Source organism: Cervus elaphus, chromosome 9 (genome assembly GCF_910594005.1).
Source record: "Cervus elaphus chromosome 9, mCerEla1.1, whole genome shotgun sequence".
NCBI lineage: Eukaryota > Metazoa > Chordata > Mammalia > Artiodactyla > Cervidae > Cervus > Cervus elaphus.
This window is the reverse complement of record NC_057823.1, coordinates 81,432,858-81,457,639: the sequence shown is the minus strand read 5'-3', so window position 1 is coordinate 81,457,639 and position 24,782 is coordinate 81,432,858. Positions and strand designations below refer to the sequence as shown.

Here is a 24,782-nt window from a genome sequence, read left to right as displayed (position 1 = left end):
CTGAATAAGGCTGGTGGATGGTACCAATGGTTAATTTTGTGTTTGTGATACTGTCTGTAGTTACACAAGATGTAACCATTGGGGGACACTGGGTGGAGGGTGGAGGGAATTTCTACTATTTCTTACAATTGCATATGAACCTACAAAGATCTCAACGTTAAAAGTTTTTTTTTTTTAAACAGTTTTTATAAAAGCTATGGATATTATTTGCAAGGTCCAGGCTTTTTTCATAGAAGAAGAGTCTGCTAGTTTTAGGGACCAAATTTGGGATTCTCAAAGCACTCCATTTTTACTAAGGAATGGTGGGGAAGGGAATAAGAGAGATGGCTTAGGCTTGGTTTCTTGCTACACAGGGAGGAACTTAAAAGGCTTGGAGAGGGAATAGAAGATAGAGTAAGAAGTGGTGTCTCTGAGAGGGGCTTGAACCCTCAGAAGGAGCAACAGAAACCAGATAGTTTTGAGGAAATGTCAGCAGAATATATGCTCTTCTTCCTGCCTGAAACCCTGGACGTGGGCACCCTGAAGATGCCCCTCACCAACTCGAGGTGGTCACAACAAGGTGGGCATAGTGATCTGTTGGAAAAGGATATGCAGAGAGGCCCTGGCAAGACACCTCTAGCCTCTGGTACCCACAGAACATAGAGGAGCCTAGAAAATTCCCCCAACACCCTTTGAGAGGGTCAAACGAGTTATTTATTAATAGTAAAGAAGAGTTAGCCTGCCCACCAGGGATCAGCAAGGGGAAGGGCAGCCTGTAGTAGAGGTGATACACACCCCGTCTCAGAGAATCAGCAGAGCCAGTGAGAGCTGAGGTGAGATCAGCCAAGCTCCCTGGGTACAATAACCACACCATGTTCCTGATGGGGTAGGCTTGCCTTCTGAACACCAGGCACAGGCCATTCACAGTGCCTTGTACCCAACGACTAATCAGTCAGAGACTACAGCAGGAAACCAGTGGGGGCACACAGCCTTCCATGAGCCCAGAGAAGCCCTCCCCAACACCCAACATCCACTGACACCCATGGCGAAGACCAGGAGGCAAATGGTGATGTCACTTGAATCTTCAAATTATCTGAATGAAAGCAAAAAGCATGAACAAGCTGAGTCCAATCAAAATACAATTAAGAAAGTTATATCCCTTCACATCCACGTCATTATGCAACAACTTGACTAAAAGAATGACAAATAAAAAGGTGAACACAGAGGCCCTCGGTCCCTGGTCTTTGGCCCTAAGGTACTTGTACCTTTACTTTGAGGGACAAAGAATGGATCCAGAGACATCACTGTGCCCACCCAGAGTCAATGTGCCCTCCCTAAATAATTCAGTGAACAGCTCCTAACTGTCAACCACAGTGTCTGAAGATGTCCCCAAATATGTTATAATGAAATATTTTGATTTGTATTTTTTCCCCTAAATTAACCATTTAGAAATGTGCATAAGAGGAATCAATTAAGTGGTAAGAACACAGTAATCACCCATGTTGACACCTTTCTTTGCCAACAGAGCTGCTCATTTCAGCTAATTATTTCCTAATCAGCAATATTTATCTTGGCTCTGGTCTCCCAGACTCTCCTCCTCCCGGCAGTGGGAGATGTCGCCCGCTGGCGCTCACCTGCTTGGACACCTTGGCCCAGGTTTTCTTCAGCCGGTAGATGGCACTTCTGTTTAAGGCTGAGGTGATTTCCAGCACGCCGTTGTAGTTGTGCAGGCACCGGCAGATGTCCGCCACCGCCACCCACTTCTCAATTGTATTGGCTCGGGAGGTGACATCCGCGTAATTCATGATCTGGGAGGCCACCAGGTTACTCATCTGAGACAATGGAAAAGCCAAGAGAGGCCAGCTAAGAGCCAAAGCCATTCATGCAGGCACAATACCTGAATCCCCTACAGAAATGTCGGGAAAGCGAGTGTCAAGGGATGCGAGATCGTGGTCCATTTTTTTTTTTTTTTGAGGGGCTTAACTGAGTTTTATTTTCTCAGTGAAATATATTAATTTGTAAGTGTTTAATAATGTATATTTTCCTCAGGAGGAGGTACAACAGAATTTGCCCTGAGTGAACTGACAAATACATATTTGCAATTTCTCCTTTGGGACATGGTCTGTTGTAGATACCAACCAGATTCTGAAGAGACTAAAGTCTGTAATAATAACATTATTATTATTAACATTATTAACAATAATCATTCTCATTCTGTGAGTGAAGAGAGGAGTTGTTTGGGATCAGCTTGTTGGGGGAAGAGGTGATTTTGTTAATCAGTAATTTTGATGAAGAAGTCATTTCCAATAATTATTGAAAGAAAGGCATAGGATGAGCTATTCCCCTGAGGAATGGCAGCCTTTGCAGACCAGAGGTTTCACTTCTTGGGGCCTCTTCCCATGTTCCCTGGGTCCCAACAACATGGGGATAGTCACTCTAGGAAGCCTCAGCCATCACAGAGAAAGAAAACACATTTTCCTCCAATCAAATCAAACACTTAACCTACCAACTCTCAAACCAGAAATGCATGGTGCAGGGGAAAAGAACATTTTCAACTTCTTGCCGAATTTTTTTTCCACCAGCAGTGAAAGAGACCTACAGTTTCAAAGCTAAGTGCTGTAATTCTATTAGTTAAAGCCAAGAGAAAAAAAGAGGCAGCTTAAGAAGCTCAAGATTTAGAAAATGGAAAGGAAAAGGATAGAATAGGATTGATAACAAACAAGGGGAATATAAGATCCATAATCTCCTATCCATACACTAAATCTGATGAGTATACCTATTCTTTGATAATCCCATAGGTATTTTAGGTCATGGGCTTCCCAAGTGGCTCAGTGATAAAAAAAGAAAAGAAAAGAAAAGAAAAAAATCCACCTGCCAAAGCAGGACATGTACGTTCAATCCTGGGTTGGGAGGATCCCCTGGAGAAGGGAATGACAACCCACTCCAGTATTCTTGCCTGGGAAACCCCATGGACAGAGGCACCTGGTGGGCTACAGTCCCTGCGGTTGCAGAGAGTCAGAGACATGACTGAGCACAAGCATGAGCATCTTAAGTCACAGGGCCTCCACATGTGCATATTCATTAGACAAATACATATTCATTAGAGGAATTATTTTGTAACGAGCACCTACTAAGGACTAGGCATTCTTTTAGGTTGGGGAACAGGAAAAACAAATAAATCAGTCTCCTTGACCTTAGGGTGCCGAGCCTGGTTAGGCCTGGTTAGGTGGGAAGGTGAGGGGAAGTCAGACAGAATCAAGTAAATATCACACCGTGAGATGCAAACCTAAGGGTGGGGGTGGGGGGAGCTTGAGAACCGGAGGCAGCATGGGGCAGATGCCGGCTTCTGGAAATAGGTCACGCCTGCCCTGAATCCTGAAGGAGCAGGAGGAGTCACTGTCTCCCATCCAAGCGTCTGTGAAAGGACAGGGAGGGAAGGTGTGGCGGCGTGGGGGGCCTGGCAGGACAGCTGTGTGAGGGGCTCGGGGGACGGGGAGAGACAAGGACGACAGGTGGGCGGGCTCCTGCAGGCCAGGCTGAGAGGCTGCGGCCGTACCAAGAAGGCCAGAGGAAAAGCCATGGACAAAATGTCATCACAGACAGGATTATAATTCGATGGGCCTTCGAGAGAAGTTATTTCCGTGACACTGTGTGAAGAAAGGGTTGGGTGGCAGCGAGCTGGCGTGGGGGTGGGGGTTGGTGAGTTAGGAACTCGTGGAGAAGAGAATGAAAGGCCAAATGAAGGTTATGGCCGTGGGAAAGGAGGGGAAAGAAGGGTCTGAGACATGGGTAGACTTAGGGCTCACTGGTATCCAGAGGTGTGAGCAGGGTGGGGGAGACTCCAAGGTTGAGTGAGTGAGTGGCTGGCAGGGCCATTACCCATGACCAAGAACAGAGAATAAGATGAAGACGCAGGCTCGGCAGGTCTGGGAGGGGCTGATGATGAGTTCCACCTGCAATCTGGATACAGCGGCCAATCAAGCGGTTTCAAGTAGAGGCTGTGGGTCTGGATCCTGGGACTCACAATCTGGGACCCATAATCTGGACCTCTGATTTGAGAGGCATTACATCCCAAGCGTATGGACAACACAGGCAAAAAAAAAAAAAAAAAAAGGCTTATGGTCCACAGCAAGGCCTCTGTTTCTCAGAGAGTCATTCAAATGGGTCATGTGTCCTATCCTTTAGGAAGCAGCTGTGTTGATGCTTATTATGTGATAACATCTAATATGCATGTACCCTCATAAAGACAGAAAAACTGCACTGAGAATTTTCACTGTTTTGTATTCTGATTCTGATTGATTTAATAATTTACCTACAGGGTCCCTGGTAGTCTTTTTTTTTTTTTTTTTTTACCATTATCCCTTTTACTAAAGTTTAGTAGAATTGAAACAGTAGCCTTCCCTTTGCCTGCATAGGCCTGAAGATACTCCAACATCTGTGGTTCTTCCATAGGACCAAGACCATTAGAATAGCACCAACAGGTCGTTGGAGGGTGTAAAAGCAACTCCATTTTACTGCTGCAGAAGAGTAGAGAAGGAGACGGACGGACAGCTGGTTACCACTGCACACAGCCTCAGAAGCACTGTAATTATGCTCTAAGAGGTCCCTCCCCACCCTGGAATGTACTGGGACTGAATGTTCAGTAATAATGAAGAAGAGCTGTACCAAAACAGCCGCCTTATCACCAGCACCACCAGGGGCCTGTGACAAAGTGCAGTTAGAACTAGTCGATCTAGGACCATGAAGTAATGATGACCATGATAAAAATACAAGCAACGACCTATGCTTGAGAGTCCCCTGGGCTGCAAAGAGATGAAACCAGTCAATCCTAAAGGAAATCAACCCTAAATATTCGTTGAAAGGACTGCTGCTGAAGCTGAAGCTCCAGTACTTTGGCCACTTGATGTAAAGAGCTGATTCACTGGAAAGGACCCTGATGCTGGGAAAGACTGAGGACAGGAAGAGAAGGGGGTGGGAGAGGATGTGACGGTTGGATGGCATCACTGACTGAATGGACATGAATTTGAGCAAATTCTGGGAGATAGTGGAGGACAAAGGAGCTTGGAGGGGTACAGTTCATGAGGTCACAAAGAGTTGGACACAACTCAGCAATTGAACACCACCACCTATGCATCACTGAGCATTCATCAAATGTGTGTACCATCAAAGTGAACCTCTTAGGACTGAAAGGTAACTGGAAGTTATCACATCACTGTGAACTCATAGAAGAGATTCAAGCTTATTTTTTAACATTCCATCAGTTTTTGTTGTAGAAGTGAGTGGCAGACTTCCTTTAATTTAGTGAAGAAGTCTGCAGACTCTGATACTCATCTTCCTATAACACTCCCGCCCAAGGTTTTATTTTTATGCTTACTCACATCATTGAAGTGTTGGCTGGTTTTCATAATGTAAGGTGTTCTTTCATTTTTATCCAGCTTCATCCACCCCTGCCCAAGAAATTCTCTGAAAGTTCAAAGCAAAACACAAAATCAAATAAGTTTTTTAAGGGTATCTATGGTCCTAAATAACTATTATGACTATTACATAAATCAAACTTAACACTGTTCAACTGCTGCTGCTTCATCTCGAATGAATTTTAGCTAAATTCTACTGTTGTACCACTGGATGCCAAAAAGAAAGAGATTTTTCGGTTTTCAGCTTTCTCTTATAAATATTTGGAGTGAGTGAGTGAGTGACAGTCACTCAGTCCTGTCCAACTCTTTGCGACTTCATGGACTGTAGCCCGCTAGGCTCCTCTGTCCATGGGATTCTCCAGGCAAGAATACTGGAGTGGGTTGCCATTTCCTTCTCCAGGGGATAAGTGTTTGGAACTGGGTCCCTATTAGGATCATAATAAAGGCTTCTCTGAAATTGGAAAACAATGACAAGAGGAATAAAGAGACTAAGTACTAACTCAGAAACCAAGACCATTCCCCCTGAATCAGCTTAAAAAAATCTTAAGGCTTAGCAGAAGGCTCAAAAAATTCATCGCTACCAAAAATGTTAATCATCACCAGCATGTTTTCCTCCACTTTACTCTGACATTCTCCAGGAGAATGTCAATTCCACAGGCAGGGACTTTCCTTTGCTCTCCCCAGAGCCCAGAACAGTACACGTGCTAAGGGCTAAAAGAACAAACACTAGCGTTAGCACTTTGCAGCCTGGTCATTTGAGGAAGGCAGTTATGGCAGGGGGCGCTCAGCCTGGTGGAAAGTCTGTCTTCTAAATAACACTCCTGCTCCTTCCTTTCATTCATGAGCAGGTCACTGGATCACAGCAAGCAAGGGACAAGCAAGCTGGAGCATACAGGAATTATTTTGTCGAGGCACTACCAAAAAGAACTTAAAATGAAATTACTCTGACACATTCTCAATCCAGAAACGTTGACTGGGTCCCTGGGCAAGGACCTTTGTCCCGTGATGTTGACCGTACTGTTCCCGTTCTGCAAGGCTGTTATATACAAAGATGTGCTCACTCCACGGATGCAAATAACTGGTTCATGTTCACGGTGGCACAGAGAGGGCAAGGAGGAGAGGTGAGAAGCGCCCCAGGAAGAGACCACAACACGGTCAACCGCAAAGCTTCAGGCTTTGCTCTTTCTCCGCCTCCATAGAGGTCACGCCCCCTCCATCCAGAATCCTCATTACATAGGAGGGCAGTCAGGAGGAAGGCGAAAAGGCTCCTACTCAAGTCATCACATAGTTAACGGGTTCATTTGTTCAGCCTTGGGGCCACATTCCTTTTTTTAAATGAAAGATGCTATTTATTTAATTTTTTGTAAAGAATTGGGGTAGAGTTCCTTCACACTGCTGTGTTACTTTCTGCTGTGCAACGTAAGTGCATCAGCTATATGGATACACACATGCCCTCCCTCCGGGACCTCCCCCGACCCATCCCACCCCTCTAGGTCATCACAGAGAACTGCACTGGGCTCCCTGTGCTATAGAGCAGGCTCCCCCAGCTCCCTGTTATACACATGGCAGAACATACGCCAGTCCCAACCTCCCGTTCATCCCCCTCCCCCGGGTCCTCATGTCTGTGCTCTGCACCTGTGTCTCTATCTCTGCCCTCCAAATAAGTTCATCTGTACCATTTTTCTAGATCCCACATATATGCATTAATATATGATATCTGTCTTTCTCTTCCTGACTGACTTCACCCTGTCATGGATAGGTCTACAAGTGCTGAGAGAGGAGGAGAGAAATAAGACAAACGCATAACAGAAACGTCTGCAGGAGCATCTCTAGCCCTGCTCTTTATGCCCCCTGACCTAGCTGTAGCTCTGACGCCCCCCCCCCCCCCCCACCGCCGCCATCCTGCTACGCCAGAGCCTCCATCATCACGGGTGCCCTCTTCTCTACACACGACATGGACCACACTTAGACCTCTTGCTCGGCCTCTCCCTTGCCTCCCATTTAGCTATGATTTCACAGAGGATTTGGGCCAACAGTTGTTATTTGTCCAAACAGAGGCTTTTTGTGTGGACCTGCTGGAGGACTGCTGGGAGCAGGGGGCTGAAAGAGCCACCATCCTCTATACATGAGGCAATGATGCTTGTTATGTGACAGCATCCACTCGGCACATACCCACTCCACACACGCTCTGTGCCAGGCTCTGTCGGGAATCTATCCTGCTGTGGAGTTTCCACGGTCAGCAGTACTTGAAGATTTATGGATGTGGCTGAAGAACTGCAGCGGAATCTACAGCATTGACCCAACATCCGTGTCTCTCAAAATATAGTCCTGGGCCACACAGAATTACCTGGGATTCTCATTGAAAATGAAGTTTCTTGGGCCTCAGACCTACAAGAATCAGAATCTCTGAGGGAGGCTCCTAGGAATGTACATTTTTTAACAAGTCTCCTGAACGATTTTAGGCCCCATGAAGTCTGAGAACCACTGTTACAGTTGCATGAAGTTCTCTGTAACATTAGGGGGTGAGCGGCCAGAGAAACTCACATTCGACGTTTCACGGCAGTATTACAGCAACATAAGAGTGACCATCTTGAGAGTCTCCAATATTTCTGTATCGATATTTTCAACATAAACTGGAACCCAAAGACATTCAAGTGGGTCCAAACCATCATCAGATGAAAAGCCTGTGCACACACATAGGGTTGTGGGGGAGGCGGGGGGGGCGGCTCTGCTGCCGTGTGTGCACACTCACTCGTAGGGAATGCTTCTGAAAACGATGTGGTCCAGCAGGGTTATCTGCTCAGCCAGCTCCATGGCCGACAAGGTCTCGAAGCACTCGGCCTTCGGACAGTCGGTCTGCAAGAGATGAGGGCAGGGAATGGCACACACCTGGAGACCAGGCGCCCGTCAGCTCACCGCAGCTGCTGGAGTGCCGAGTCCACCCCGGATTCCAGCTCTGAAGAACATGGCAGAGAGCTCAGAGATATCAGGCAGCATTAACATCATGGACCATGATGTTAAACGCCGAGCCAAATCTGGTCCCTTTCATACAGTTTTGGGGACAGAACATGTAGTCCAGACCCCAGTTACCAGCTGTGGGCGCAGTGCCTGCCTTTGCGAGGTAAAGTCTCACACATAATTAATTGTACAGGATAAGACTACGGCTCAACTTACCAGCTGAATTATATCCTCTAGTTTTAGGTGGATGTCATCTTGATCATCTTGTGAAAGGGCCCTAAAAAAAAGTCAAAATATCCGCCATGAAAAGGACATAGACAGGCCAGGAATGAAATGACAAAAATGCAGTTCAGTTTCCCCCAGGGTGGAAAGTTAGTGGGTTTGGGTCTACGAGACTGTGGGGACTTGAGTTGAAGACATGGGGTCCAGAAAACAGGAAAACACACATGTTAAAGGCAGAAGAAAATCATCAAGAGAGCTGACTCATAACAAGGAGCCAACCTGTCATACACGAAAGTGTTGTGTTAGTCTCTCAGTTGTGTCCGACTCTGGGACCCCACAGATGGTGCCAGGCTCCCCTGTCCATGAAATTCTCCAGGCTAGAATACTGGAGTGGGTAGCCATTCCCTTCTCCAGAGGACCTTCCCAAACCAGGGATTGAATCTGGGTCTCCTGTACCTCAGGCAGATTCTCTACCATCTGAGCCATGAGGGAAGCCCAAGGTTCTAAGTAAAACACCCACCATGAAAGTGAAGCAGAGGGTGACCTGGTGCTTTGCCTTACCGAGAGGATCTGTGCCAGGAATCCAGGCGCCCTGCACTGCTATCAGTCAGGGTTTCTAACAGGCTGAGTGCTCCATCCACACTCCTCCAGCCCCTGCCCTGGCCCCCCACCCCTGCTGGTGCTGAGGCAGAAGATACAGACTGCTCCGTCCCCAGACACAGGCAGACCAGAAGCTCAGGAGAGTTTCCACGTAGCAAGAGTTTGAACAATGCCAGGCAGAGACCAGCAAGTAAACTCTTCCCTACTGCTTCCCAGTTGGGCCTTCCCAAGACACGTTTGGTCTTGTATCCCCACACTCAGTGTTATTCAGCTGTCAGCCAATACATTTTTGATCAGTGACAAATGAATTAAAAGAATTCATAAGTTAAGGCAGGTGCTGGTTTCAGAGTGAGAGTGACACTTCATGTCCGGCAGGAGTTCAGGGTCCAGGATTACAAAATCCTGATTATATATCAGAGATCCTGATTATATAACTTGTATCTGGGCCAAACATTTTAGGTGTCCTAAAATGAAGGCACGATCATGTGTTAAAAGTATTAAAAAACGAAATTTAAACACTGCCCAACTGTGTAGCCTGTCTGTTGGAGGATGCCAGTTTTAAAAAGCAACAATGATACGATATTCTGTGGTGTTCTGAATGAATTAAAACAAAACTATCACCTGAGGTGGGTAACTGTATGCCCATTATGTGCTAGAAACGTGCTAACCATCTGACACACACTCTCTCCTGTATCATAAAAAATCGCTTTAAATAAAGCTTTATTATATCCATTTTATAAATCAGGAAACAAAAGCTTAATGAAATGGACTAACTGGTCCAGTTTGCTTTCCTGTTGCTCTTGCTTGTCATGAGCAGGCTTATGAAAGGCACTGCTCCAGAGTCCAGCATAGAACATACACCAAAAAAAAAAAAAAACAAACCAACAACAACGACCAAAAAACACACACCGAAAAAGGTCAATTCCCTTTCCTCTGTCTTCCTTCTCTCTAACAAAAGCTCTAGGCAATTTACCAGGGAACAGAATCCTTCTAGCTCACAGGAATGGCAATCCTCTTGTCTGCAATTAGCCATATCATTTGTGAGAAGAAAAAGTCACCATATGCTAAGGGGCAGATTAAGGTGAGGAAAAAAATAAGTAAACACAACTCCTCCAAAGACTGTTACATCACACTTAAGGGTTAGACACAGGGGGAAAGTGGCTCTTTCCCAAAGTGCATGTCATTCTTTCTACTGTAGCCTAGGTTCCTGGAGAGAGATCAGTGGCCATATAACTATGCGTCGCTGTGGAAAAGATCTTTTTTATGAGGTTAGGCAATATTCTTTACTTGGAAAGAAATGGTCCAGAAGTTATTTCACTTCTTTCAAATGTTCCTTTCCTCAGTGATCTTACCCTAATGTTCCAAGCTATGTCTGGTCCCATTAAGTTACCTAATATTTTTCTCTTCAAAAGAATCTCTGCTCTATAGATCAAAATAAATGCTATGTCTTTTGAAAGGGCACCTTAGCACAAAAGCTCTTAACCCTAGAGTATCACTAAATGATCTCTAAGGGTCCATAAACCTTTTTGAAATGACATACAAATGTGTGCATATATTCATACATTTCTTTTGGGGGGGAGGAGATGGCTTCCATTATATTCTTTTGGGGAATCCGTGATTCCTAACAAGGTTAAAGATAACCATAGAAATGTATACACTGACATAAAATGGCATGTGACATTGTTGTTTTACAAAAGATTTTTGTGTTATTATTAAGGAACCAGCCTCAGAATTTGATGCCCACCCATGAATTCATCAGTGATGGCAAGTTTTGAATTCTTAAGGTAGATATGAACCAAGGAAATAGCTCAAAATAATACAGAGAGGTGTTTAATTAGTGAGGATGATCCAGCTGTCAAAAACCACTTTACACCAAAATTAGAAGTGACTATAAAGTAAAAAACTTAATGGATGATTATCTTTGAAGACATTCTCAAGCCAGGAGGTGAACAGACTCTGTCTAGTAAAAGAAGTAGCCCCTGACAACAATTTGGAGTAGGGGCAAGAGGTCATTTTGGTGTAAAAGTTCTAATGGTTCTGAACAAAATAACACCCACATATAAAATATTCTTATATATATATAAGAATATATAAAATATTCTTGCTCTGTAACATGTAAACCTCCACAGGTGAGTACCTTAGCTTGACGTAAAAGTTCTAATGGTTCTGAACAAAATAACACCCACACATAAAATATTCTTGCTCTGTAACATGTAAACCTCCACAGGTGAGTACCTTAGCTTGACGTAAAAGTTGCACAGAAATACAATCTCCTGTATTTCCTTTGATTCTGGTAAACTGATTCAATGAAACCAAGGAAAATGTTTATCCTGGCCTGTTCATTTGAACATCTAGTCTACTGTAGGAAACAATTTGAATAAAGTGGTTCTTCTTAAAAAAGTCTGATGCTGCTAGGCTCTGTTTGGGGTTTGTGGGTCCCCTTGTCATGACTGAACCCATTCCAGCTGACCATCCAAGAAGTCAACCATTGTTTCTTTACATTCAGTGGCATGTTAGTTGTCTACAAAAAACTATGCTATGGAGATTCAGAAGCCAGCTAGTCAGACAACACTGGAGGAATATGGAAGCCTTCAGTAGAGGTTTTCATTCACAATCAGGGCCATACACTACTGGTGCCAATCAAGCTTCATCATAAAGTAACCCCCATGACACTGTGTGAGGTGGGGATGGTTCATCACAGAAAGTTTTCACTGTACTGTGTTACTGTATTATGTGTTTAAATACGTGTGTCATGACTCACTGTTATCCATCTTGAATACATCTAAATCTTTAATTAATCAGGACTTTTTTTTTTTTTTACCTCTCCCAACCCTAACTTATATTCCCTGGGAGGTATGTTTAGAAAAGTTCCGGTCAGATGTGAAGACCTCCCTAATTCTGTCCAGTTCCAGTAGATGGACAACAGATGGACAATCCATCCAATAGATGGATGGATTTGCTTATAGTCTCCTGACTACTTGGGAGTTTGACGAGGACTCTGGGATCCTGGGTTTCTGTCTATCATGCAGGATGATCATTTTAATATTTGTGCACCTATAATGCAATAACAACAACAACAAAAAACTTAAGAGGAAGTGGGATTGTGCAAATTCTACAGCTGGAAAATTTCCCCTTCACATGTAGAAATCATGTAGTCTTAAAAACAGAGTTAAGAGCAACTGGCCTCTGTCCTTGAACCGTTCCACACCCTCTGGGCTGCTTGCTTGCTGCTGTGACTGGATGCCTGGGTCCACGGCATGGCCTGCCTCAGACTGCTCCTCCCCACCTTGTGAATGGTTTAATCTCATGTTGCTACCGGGACCTGCCAGACCACCTCTTCCTTCCCACACTTTCTCAGGCATGACTTTCCTTCCTGCCAGGCTTCCTTGAGCCCATTGATACCCATGCTCTGACACATTTTTTAAAGGCAGCTGTCCATAAATGGCATGGAAATGTTTACTACTAAATTCCCTCAGTTTCAGCTGAAAGTAATTCCCTGTTTATTTTCAAGTTAAGAAATGAACTAACAGGAAAATATTCACAATTGTTAAATAATCCTTTTGCTTTCTGTTTCTTTCTCCTATGCCCCACAATTTTTTTTTCATAAAGAGATTTCATGAATGATAACATCCCTTCAGTTGATGGTTCTATCTAGGTCTTACCTCCTACTGTGCTTTCTAATCATTCTGGTATGATTTTCAAAAACATAAATTTCACACACATAAGTATTTGATATGGAAAATTATCAAAAACCCTAAAAATCAATCTATGATTTATTCTTCCTATAACCACAATCTCATGTGCTGGGGCAGGGACCCTCAAACATGGTGCAAATGGAATGAATTACTTGGCAGGAGAAATTCAATCAAATACTAGTTGTTTTCTTGTAGCAGGGTTTACTGCACAAATCTATTCACTAGCTTGTTGAGAAGATAACTTAGTGCCCCAGAACTCAGCTGACCCAAACTAGTCAGGATCTGGCTGTTGGCTCAGCTGATGGGCTGGTGACCGACCAGTATCTGTATCTGTTGGCTTTAGCTTATATGTTCCTATGTTTAGGGCTAAACAAAGGTTTTTGTTTTGTTTTGGATTCATGGGAAGATGGTCAGAAGTGGGAGAATGTCCAGGGGAGTGTAACATCTACTCCCTGCTAGGCTACACGAGAGACTTTTGAATTCTTACAATGAGAGATATGGAACTAGGAAAGATGTGGGGAGAGCTGTTTTCACGAGAGACAGAGACTCTGGGTTGAGGGAGGCTGCTCCGGGGCCCAGGGGGCCCAGGGACAGGGCAGGCAGCATCTTTCTCAGCTTTTCAATAGGGAAATGGTGGCTTCACAAGACTGCAGGCAGCATCTCCACAGAAACTGTGGTGGTGCTGAAGGGGGTCTCCCTCAAATGGCCTGGGGGCCGTGAGCCTGAATAAAGGTGCTGAGGCAGAAAAATCACTGGGTTCGTTCCTGAGCACAATTTTCTAGGGACTTTCAGAATACTTGGAAAGATTCTACAAGAAACTAGAATTCTGTGTGGGCAGCAAGGGGGCACCCCAACAGTGGAATTGCTTTTTTGTTTTTTGTTTTTTTTTACTTGTTTTTTCTTTGACAAAATAGCGGTAAGTGGGTTATGACTGTGGGGGTTGCTTTGAGATATAAGCAAGAACTCTGAGATATAATTCACATACCAAACAATCCACCCATTTAAAGTATATATTTAATGATTTTTTCATTGCATTCACTTGTTGATTTACTTACTATCATAAAAAATTAGTTTTTTAATTGACGTATAGTTGACCTATAATATCGTGTTAGTTTCAGGTATACTACAGTATAGGGATTTAATATTTTTGCAGATTATATTCTATTATAGGTTTTCAAAATTATCATGATGTCTTTTTTATAGACAAGATAAGGAAGCCCAAGGCAAGTTGAGTTTGACTAAAGATCTAGCCTGGTTTTACTTGGGCTGTAGCACCCTGATAGCAGAACTGTTTTTCCCAAGGGCTACTGTCAGGGCTTTCTAATAATAACAATGCCTGTAGCAGTAACATGATTGCTAAGTATGTTTCAGGTATAACTTCTTTACACATATTACATCAGGTGATTCTCACAACAACCCCATGAGGTAGGTATTTAGAGTCCCACTTTATAAATGAGAAAAATTAGGTTAAGATTGACTAAGAAACTTGACAGTTATTAGTGGTTGAGCCAAGATTTAAACCTGTGACTCCCCGCAAAAGCTAGAATCAGATGGCTAGATGTTACAATCCCAGGCTGCACCCATCTACTAAAATTTCCATTATCAGTTTTACACCTCTAATTCTTAGGTCACTTATTCAGAAAAAAAAAAAAATTGTACATCCTAAGCCTGATGACTAATAAAGACCTGGGATGGTAAATAAGGTTCGTCTGGAGTAGAAGTGCCAGTCAGCGGAGTTCTGAGCTCATCGCGGGCACAGGCAGAGAGTGCTCAGGGTTGATGGGTGATGCCTGGCATGGGTGCTGTGAGGGGACAAGCAACATGAAGGCCTCAAACTGCCCAGTCCTGACAGCCTTTCCAGTCTGAGCACCTCCATTTTCCTGCCAGCTATTTAGTCAAACGTCACTAGAGGCCCACACTTCCAGAACCTAGTTTTTTTTTTTTTTTTAATTAATTTATTTTTTTTTTCAGTGGGTTTTGTCATACATTGACATGAATCAGCAATAGATTTACACGTATTCCCCATCCCGATCCCCCCTCCCACCTCCCTCTCCACCCGATTCCTCTGGGTCTTCCCAGTGCACCTAGTTTTTAATCACCCATGCCTTAAATACAAAGAGCACAGTCAACAGTTTAAATGAAGAGAAGAAGAGCAATCACTCACAGACAACCACTCATCCACCGACACCAGGCTTTATCCGAAGATGTATTCAGAATTTTAAAATCTGAAAATAACATAGTAACAGAGTCCCAAAGTTTACTGAGATGTTTTCATAGAATGGAAAAACTGAAGACCCTTAACGGTTTCCTCAGTTCAGTTCAGTTCAGTTCAGTCACAGCGTGTCCAACTCTTGGCGACCCCATTGACCACAGCACGCCTCGGGCTGCCCTAAACAAGTGCAACAAACAAAGTGACTGGAAACAGCAGAAATTCACTGTCTTAGTGTTCTAGAGGCTCGAAGTCCAAACACAAGGTGTCGGCAGAGCCATGCTCCCTATGAAACCTGCAGAGGATCCCCTCCTTGCAGGGGTCCCCAACCTCCAGAATCTAATGCTTGATGACCTGAGGTGCAGGTGATGTAATAATAATAGAAATAAAGTGCACAATAAATGTAATTCCCTTGAATCATCCTGAAACCCTCCCCACCACACCCTACCCTCAGTCTGTGGAAAAACCGTGTTTCACAAAAACCGGTCCCTGGTATCATAAAGGTTGGGGACTGCTGCTTCCTTGCCTTTTCCCAGCTTTTGGAGGTTTTCCAGCAATTGTTGGCACTCTTTGGCTTGTATTTGCAATACTCCAAGCTCTGCTCCATCTCCACATGGCCTTCCGTCTGTGTCTCCCTCTGTCTTCACATGGCCACCTTCTTTTAAGAACACCAGTCATATTGGATAAGGTGCCTACCCTCCTCCAGTGTGGCTTCATCTTAACTAATTACGTCTGCAATAGCCTTATTTCCACATCAGACCATATTCCAAGGTGCTCAGGGGTAGGACCGCAGTATAATTTTTTAGGGGGATGCAATTCAAGCCATAATAGCTCACAGATCAAAGAAGGGTCTGGCTATGGGATCTTGAACTAATGGGGCTAAGAGTGACTTATGGGCGAATTGCTAAGATGTTTCACACCAGAATCTGACACTTCTACATCGCTGAGAGGCCTCCATAAGCATGATGGGTTCAGTTAAACTGGACTCCCCTCTACACACAAGCATTCAGGATAATGAAGAAACAATAGAGTCAAGCATAGAAAAAAGGAAGGGTTCTTTCCACTGCAGATGCAGCAGGAGCTCAAACTCAGAATGGCAAAGGAGGGGCAGGCCCCGGGCTTCCTACCCCACGCAGGGACAGACATACCGCCACACGTGAGGTGGAAACTGTAACCGAAATGTCTGCACAGAGACACTAATGGCTGCCCTCTTCATGTAGAATGGACTGGAAAAGACTCACTCATCAGTTCAAGGAGGCACGAGAAAGTTTGTTACCTGCCCGGCCGCTGGGTATAATGAGACACAAGCAGCCTCTAGTGCGAAACCCAAAGTTTAAGACTTTGTCACATAGAAGTGCAGGGTCTGAATTCATACAACCTACAGGATGTGGAAATCTCCACCTAAGAAGCCGATGGTAGGGACTTCCCTTGTGGTCCAGTGATTAAGAATCCACCTTCCAGCAAAGGAGATGCAGGTTCGATCCCTGGTCGGGGAGCTAGGATCGCACATGCCTCTGGGCAGCTAAGCCTGGGTGACGTAACTCCTGAGCCCACGCTCCACAGCTAGAGCGCATGTGCGCGGCAACGACTATCCCTGAGTGCCGCAACTCAGACGCGCTGCGGTCAAATAAAAAACAAATAAACAATATTAAACACGAAGACACTGATGCTAAAATTGGTTCGGGACCAGTGAAATAAGCTGAAGAAAATGTATAGCTGCTCTACGGCAGCACATCCACAAGCCAGCTACACGAGACTCCAATAGAAATGCTACCAACCACCTCACCACCCCCCACCCCCCCCATAACCGTGAGCTTGTGATAAACAGAACACACGTGAGGGGAAAACACCTCTGCAACACCCGCCGGACCCTCAGGAGAGCACCCTCCAGGCTTTAGGTTCCACAGTAAACCACCGTCTGCCACACAGACAGCAGTGACTGTATTGCACACAAGTTATGTCGCCCAGACTAAAGTCTTCCCAAGGAAGCTTTACCAGTGAGGACAGAACTGTCGCTGCACCTCAGAAGTCTAACACACGTCCTTCTGGTTTGACAGGATCTTATCCTCTGTGAACACAGCACAAACCAACCAGGGTAATTAACAGGCACCTGCCAGTGCTTTTACCTCAGGATATTCGCTGTGGCTTTCCGTTCCTGGGGAAGAAGATCTGGGTCTCGTAAAACTTCTTCTAGCAAATTTAAGACGTTCATCTTTAGTTCGTTGTTGAGTTCAAAGTCCTAAAAAAATGAAATGGATTTTTAAGATTTTAGTTCCGAAGGGTTTAGCTCCATGACACACGACACCATTCCTCGTAACAAATTCTCTAGAAGCTATGTATGGAAATTAAAATGTATGGAACCTAGACGCTTCCCCCTCCAGAGATCCTGACTTAATTGGTTTGGGGTGGGGCCCTGCTGACAGGCTTCCTGTGCTGTCCAACTCTTTGTGATCCCATGGACTGCAGCCTGTCAGGCTCCTCTGTCCATGGGATTCTCCAGGCAAGAATACTGGACTGATTTGTCTTTTCCTTTTCCAGGGGATCTTTCCCACCCAGGGATCAAACTTGGGTCTCCTGCATCGCAGGCAGATTCTTTACTGTCTGAGCCACCAGGAGAGCCCTGAGAGATAGGAATTCCTCAAAGGGATGTGTGCTTCCCTTATCCTGGAGCACTGCCTTCTCCCCAGGTTTATTTCTCTTCATCTTTCAGGGTGAGGAGGTGATGTACTTTATCCTAGGAGCCTTCCTGAGTCGACCCAAAGCCATGAAGAGCTCGTTCTCAGTGTTCCCATGATCATCACTCACTGTACTGTAAGGGCTGATTTAATTGTCTGTTTTCCCATTGGTCCATGAGTCAGTAGCTGGGGCACAGCATAGCTTTAAAATAGAAAAAGCTTTTTCAAAGTATAAATTCTGCAATTAGCTTCAGTACAGGTATGCTAAAGAATAAATGATACACACCCATGGGGCCGTGTCAAACAAACATAGGAGTGATAATGAAAGGGTACCCACCTGGCAGAGGTGAGTAGGACCACATGCACACCAAAATGAATAATGAGAGTAGTAAGGAATAACCAGCTGAATCAAAACAACTTGCAAGGCCCTACTAATGCCCACAAACACATAAATAGATATATACATGAAGAGAGCAGAAGAGAAAATTATTCTTTACAGTGGACTTACAATAAATGTAAAGGAATATGAGTTAGAAAATCACCTTTTTTTTTTTTAGCCCTCAAACATAATGGGTTGAATTTATAACAGATTCACATGGGTTGAAGCAATCTGGGAAGATTCTACAAAAATACCTGTACTTTATTTTTTTTTTTTCCTTTTTGGTCATATCTCATTTTATTTTATTTTTATTTATTTTTTTCCATTTATTTTTATTAGTTGGAGACTAATTACTTTACAGAAAATCACCATTTTTGACCAAAGCAGTAGTAACTTATCAGGTAAGGATCATGAATAGATGCCAAAATTTATAGGGAAACAGAATTAATAGTGTCAGAGTACCCCCTCCCCTGCAACACCACCATTAGAAATGACTGAATACAATGGGAGAATCTGACAGATGTCACCTGAACCCAGTGAGCAGTTACTGTCACAGGAATGGAACAAACCAACCTCATGGGCCCACGAATGCAATGTTCTGTGAAGAATCATCATTTAGTATTTTCCCCCCAAATGCATAATCTCACACTTGCATTGTGAGGAAGCACTGGCTTGCACGTTCCAAAAATGTTAATGCCATCAAAGACAAAGAGAAACTAAGAAATTGTTCCAGTTTGAAGGACACCAAAGGCACCACAGATAATGCAAGAGGTGAGCCTGGATGAGATCCAGGATCGAGGGGGAAATGCTACACAGGGCATAACTGCAACAACTTAGAGTTATGTACCAGTTGAGAGCATCCTACCCATGTCAAATTGTCCTAATTTGATCATTTTGCTGGGGCTATTCAAGAGCAGGTCCCTGGGGGAGAGGGGAGGAGCGAGAGAGAACGTGAGAAAGGAAGGGGGGCAGAACACACACGTGGTAAACATGTGAACCATTAGCGACTCCAGATGTGCAGCCACACCTTTTATATTATTCCGGCATTTTCTCTTGATTTTAAATTTTTAAGAAGTTTAAAATTAATAAAAAGGTCACGTTGTAGTTTTCTCACACTCTTTTATTACGTGTATTCTTATAAAACACGGACAGCATACTGGTAGCATCCTGGGATTATCAGGTACTCAGAGATAAACCGAACGCTGCCACACCTTGCTTTAAGATCTGACTCTGACAGACTGTCTTCGCAGGAGCAGCATAGGGTTTATTGTCCCTACTACACAAAGTTACTCATTATGAGTACATTTTAACTTTAGAGAAAGTAATTTTGAAGCACTACATTCTGAATTCTTTTAAATGATTAGAGAAAATACTGCTTATTGCAATGGATCCAATAAAAGAGCATACTTTCACTATACTAAGTTCCTTCGGTAGTATCTGACTTTTTTGCAACCCTGTGGGCTGTAGCCCGCCAGGCTTCTCTGTCCATGGGATTCTCCAGGCAAGAATACTGGAGGGGGTTGCCAATGCCCTCCTCCAGGGGATCTTCCTGATCCAGGGATTGAACTGGCATCTCTTATGTCTCCTGCATCGTCAGGCAGGTTCTTTACCACTAGAACCACCTGGGAAGCCCATATTTAGTAAATTGGGGGCATAAAGTCCATAATTTCACAAATTGTAGACAATGCAAAAGTCTATTTAACCTGAATTGAAAGTTTGTGAGCCTCAGTTTGGTGAAAAAGTGTCATTAATTTTTCTCAGTATTTTCCTTTCACTGTTTGACAATCAGTACCACTTCTTCAGGAGCAGGAGCCACTAGGGTCCAAGCAACACCTTCAGATGATATGTTTTCCTAAAATTTCACCTACTTTTTGCCCAACAGCTTCTTGACTATTGATTTTATTTTTAAAATGTATGCAAGGAGAAGAGAGTAATATCTTGCTGCTGTTTTTGCCCTTTGTCCTCCCCCTCCCACCATTTCAAATGTAATGGGAGTGACGTTTGTAAACAGCTAATGATCTCACCTACCCCAGTCTTCATGCACTACCAAAGGATTTCTCAGCCATCCAGCATCTTTGCTTAATGAATGTTTGATACTTATTATTGTGATGACTGGGTCCTGGAGCTATGTTGAATCTCTCAATGATGCAAATAATCTGATTATCATAAATGGATCAGTGTGAAGGACATCAAGCCGGTGTTTGGACCTCGCTGGGGGCTAATTAGTGGCTTAATCAACAAGCATCCTCCAGTACGTACTGTGCCCCATTCTGGGCTCAACAGCGGGAACGCTTCTGAGACCCCAGGAAGGCAAGTTGTGTGAAAGGTCTTGTTAAGGAAGACAGAATGTAATGTGATTATTCTGAGCTCTGGGAAGACTAGCCCAAGAGAGACCTTTGCAAACTTGGTGAAATCTGCCCAGACACTATCTGAAGTGCGATGAATGGTTATGAGTGAATACTCACTCTGCTCATGTAGCTAATATAAAGCAGGTTAGTTAATGATGGCTGAGTATAAAACATAAGAATTTTCACTCAGAATTTTCCTTTACACTTGCACAGGCTTTTATCATGTTCAAAGTGACCACCTTTGTATGATTTCAACCCTTCCTCAGCCGACCCAAGGGCAGGCAAGGCGGGAACCATAAACTCGGTTCACACCCGGGCCACTGAGGCTGATGGTATGTGATCACATTGGGTGAAATGAGACCCTTAAGGATGTGGCTGCGTGGGGACAAGAACACAGATCTTCCATCTTATTTCCACCTGCGCTTCTCAAACTGTCCAGTGCCCACTAATCACCACAGATTCTGGTATAGGTCTGGAATGGGGATTCAGATTCTACTTTTCTAAGGACCTCCTGGATTTTCCTGCTCACACTCTGAGTAAGACTTGGCCACTTAAAAAAAAACATGCAAAAAGCAGCTCTTCAAAACCTTAGTGAAAAAAATCTCAATCTTCTGATGTACAACCTAGAACGTAAATTTTTCTTTTTTTACCAGAGCATGTAAAATGCAGAATTGGCCATTCAAAAATCCCTGTTAAAAACAGTACCTACTACTCAATCAAAAGAAATCTGGGGACTTCCCTGGTGGTCCAGTGGCTAAGACTTTGTGTTCCCAATGCAGGGGGCCTGGGTTCAATCCCTGGTCAGGGAACTAGATTCCACATGCTGCAACTAAGGCCTGACACAGCCAAATAATTATTAAAAAAAAGAAATCTGAAACATCTAAAGGGCACATGCAGTAAACAGGAGGTAGGTTATTTAAACAGGAGGTAGACAATGCACAGTAAGTTTGCCTAACAACCATTTTTTAATTTATCTAGAATCTCCTTTTTGGCTACATTTCCCCAGGTCCTGAGATGGGAAACCAGAATACTGGGTGTTGGAAGGACGCTGGCTCCTTCTCAAAGGCAGCAATTAACGACGCCCACAAGGTGGCGCTCCCGGGTAGCCTGGCTCCTCCAGAGTCCGCAGCGCCTTTCCCAGACCCGCAGGCGGCTGTCCAAGGAGCCAGGCCTGAGCCTGGGAACTTTTAAGGAAGATGAGCAAACGCCAGGGCACCCAAGAGGGCCTGCAGTCATCACAACAACAGTATACTTAGGTTAGTTTTCATTTTCCAATTCACGAAGCAGAGTTGAGGAGATTGAAGGCTGGAAAAAACAAACCAGTCTGCTTTCAAAGGCGAAGAGCCCAGAAAATGTGAGACTTTAACACTTGAGTCTCTAAAAAGGAGACTACAGTTCTTGTTCTTTCAACAGGCACTGAGCATCTTCACATCTAGGGCTTCAGGGAAGACACAGAACAGCCAACAGAAGTGGGCACATGGAACAGACACTAACCAATAAAACCCAGGGAGAGGGGCTTAAGAAGGGGCATCTAAAAGCAGGTGCCCACTGAGTCTCAGAAGAGGGGCGGCATCTGGAAATGTGGGTCTGGGAGCCCCCTGTAAAGAGGTGACAGCTCAAGCAGAGTGTCAAAGAGTGGAGTGTGACGCACAATAGATGCTTAGGAACAAAAAGTTACCAACAGATGATGCTAGAATCCTCCTGGTAAGCTATTAGGACTTAGGGACATTTTACCGAGACCTTACAGACTCAACTCAAACACACTAAAAATGACTGGGAGAGTCAATACTTTCTCTAGGTTACTGAACAGCTCCTGAGGTAATTATCACAACTAAAGACTTAAGAGTTTGCCACAGGCTAGATGATATTTTAATCACTCTATTATCTACTTCAACCCTCAACAGCAACAAGTTACAATCATTATCATTCCCATGTCACATACAAGGGAGTCAAAGTACTAAGAATCTTGTCCCAAGTCACACAGGTAGCAAGTGGCAGACCCAGGACTCAAACCCAGGTAATGCTGGCTAAAACCTGAGTTTTTAACTGCTATACTCTTCATGAGAAGCGGTTACCAGTGAAGGTGTCTTGGCCTGAAAGACACATCTCAACAGCATTACCATGCTGATCCTGAACTCCCTTCCATCTACACTAACAACAATTTGAGACATGGATTTTGAGTTTCAGGTTTGCAGGAATAAGACTAGATCATACAACAGAAAAATAAGTTTCTCTGGCACTTTAAAACTAACCCCCATTGATAGTCTAGGCATCTTGGAAACGATATTCATTCCTACAGGAGAACAGAGTAATAATTACAATATACCACATATGGCCAAGGGAACTCTAGGACACTGGGAAAGTCTGATTCAATAAGCACAGTTTTGGGGTAAAGAGAATTATGAAAATAATTTTCTCATTGTAATCAGTACAGTGACATCACTCATTATTAGAGAAATGCAAATCAAAAACACAATGAGGTACCATTACACGCCAGTCAGGATGGCTGCTATCCAAAAGTCTACAAGCAATAAATGCTGGAGAGGGTGTGGAGAAAAGGGAACCCTCTTACACTGTTGGTGGGAATGCAAACTAGTACAGCCGCTATGGAAAACAGTGTGGAGATTTCTTAAAAAACTGGAAATAGAACTGCCATATGACCCAGCAATCCCACTTCTGGGCATACACACTGAGGGAACCAGATCTGAAAGAGACACGTGCACCCCAATGTTCATCGCAGCACTGTTTATAATAGCCAGGACATGGAAGCAACCTAGATGCCCATCAGCAGATGAATGGATAAGGAAGATGTGGTACATATACACCATGGAATATTACTCAGCCATTAAAAAGAATTCATTTGAATCAGTCCTAATGAGATGGATGAAGCTGGAACCCATTATACAGAGTGAAGTAAGCCAGAAAGATAAAGAACATTACAGCATACTAACACATATATATGGAATTTAGAAAGGTGATAACGATAACCCTATATGCAAAACAGAAAAAGAGACACAGAAATACAGAACAGACTTTTGAACTCTGTGGGAGAATGTGAGGGTGGGATATTTCAAAAGAACAGCATGTATATTATCTATGGTGAAACAGATCACCAGCCCAGGTGGGATGCATGAGACAAGTGCTCCGGCCTGGTGCACTGGGAAGACCCAGAGGAATCGGGTGGAGAGGGAGGTGGGAGGGGGGGATCGGGATTGGGAATACATGTAAATCCATGGCTGATTCATATCAATGAAAGAAAAAAAAAAAAAAAAAAAAAAAAAAAAGAAATCAGTACAGTGTATTCTAACAGTGGCCAGAGTTTTTAAAAATAAAGTGGAAATACTGCAGAGTGGCCTAAAATCACATAAATAATTTTAATGGATTGAAGGGCTCATAAAGAAGGGGCCTTGGGTGTGCTAGGCTCAAAAATAAGAGCCTGAAGTTTGACTTCATGATTTTCAATGCAAAGCTATTGTTTCCTGTTGTCTTTGACTACAGAAGATGAAATTTTTTACTTGAAATTGTGATGTAGATTTAGGTTAGATCCAGGCCATTTTGTCAAATGGGAAACTGAGCCAAAGATGCTGACTGATCTTCCCAAATCTGTGCAAATCACCCTGGAGTCTAGGGTGAACTCCATGGACGTTAGTGAACTAAAGATAATAAACCTGTCAACCCCTGTGGATTTCAGCTCTTTGGAGGGGAACCCTTACTTAGAACTTCCATACTGACGCCCGGTCCTAGGGGAGACTGTGCTGGATAAGGGACCCTGCATAGTACCTGGGTTGTCTTGTCCACTCGCCACCACCCTCATCTCCCTGCCTTCTCACCTTCTGGGCAACCATGACTCTGAACTGGGGTTTCTCCCTGGAAAAGTGAAAGGTAGAGTTTTCCAGCATTTCTCATCACCAAACTGCAAAAATATTTTAACCACCTCTTGGTTCACACTACAAAAAGGACAGCCTAGTGGAAATTTTAAAGAAAGGGCATCAAGTGTGGAAGAGAACCCTACAAAAATACCATAGTAACACTAAACTCTTTACAGTACCTGTTCAACACTTACTAGTTATTAATTACTCATAAGGTTGAGAATCTTCAAAGAGGAACAGAATATATAAGAAATGTATGCCTGGCCATCATGTAGGAGTTTATGAGCCAGGAAAAGGTAGTAAATTCCAGATATAATTAACCCCCAAATTTGGTAAGCATGCATGTGCCTGGTGGGCCCTCAAATATTTGTTGGATGAATGGATAAACGTTCTTGGGAGCATTCTTAACTTTGAGACAAGTGATAATAAGCTAC

General features: G+C 43.8%; 1 protein-coding gene across 4 annotated transcripts in view; it reads right to left on the bottom strand.

The window, feature by feature from the left end:
• Positions 1 to 24,782, bottom strand: part of RASGRF2 (Ras protein specific guanine nucleotide releasing factor 2) — a 247,203-nt gene that overhangs the window by 12,814 nt on the left and 209,607 nt on the right. For all 4 annotated transcript variants that reach the window (XM_043913516.1, XM_043913518.1, XM_043913519.1 and 1 more), the window contains 5 exons: positions 17,204 to 17,316; positions 8,568 to 8,628; positions 8,146 to 8,249; positions 5,358 to 5,442; positions 1,614 to 1,811 (listed from right to left, as the gene is read on the bottom strand). In XM_043913516.1, the coding sequence (XP_043769451.1) occupies positions 1,614 to 1,811; positions 5,358 to 5,442; positions 8,146 to 8,249; positions 8,568 to 8,628; positions 17,204 to 17,316 (561 nt within the window). The remainder of the gene's footprint in view (positions 1 to 1,613; positions 1,812 to 5,357; positions 5,443 to 8,145; positions 8,250 to 8,567; positions 8,629 to 17,203; positions 17,317 to 24,782) is intronic.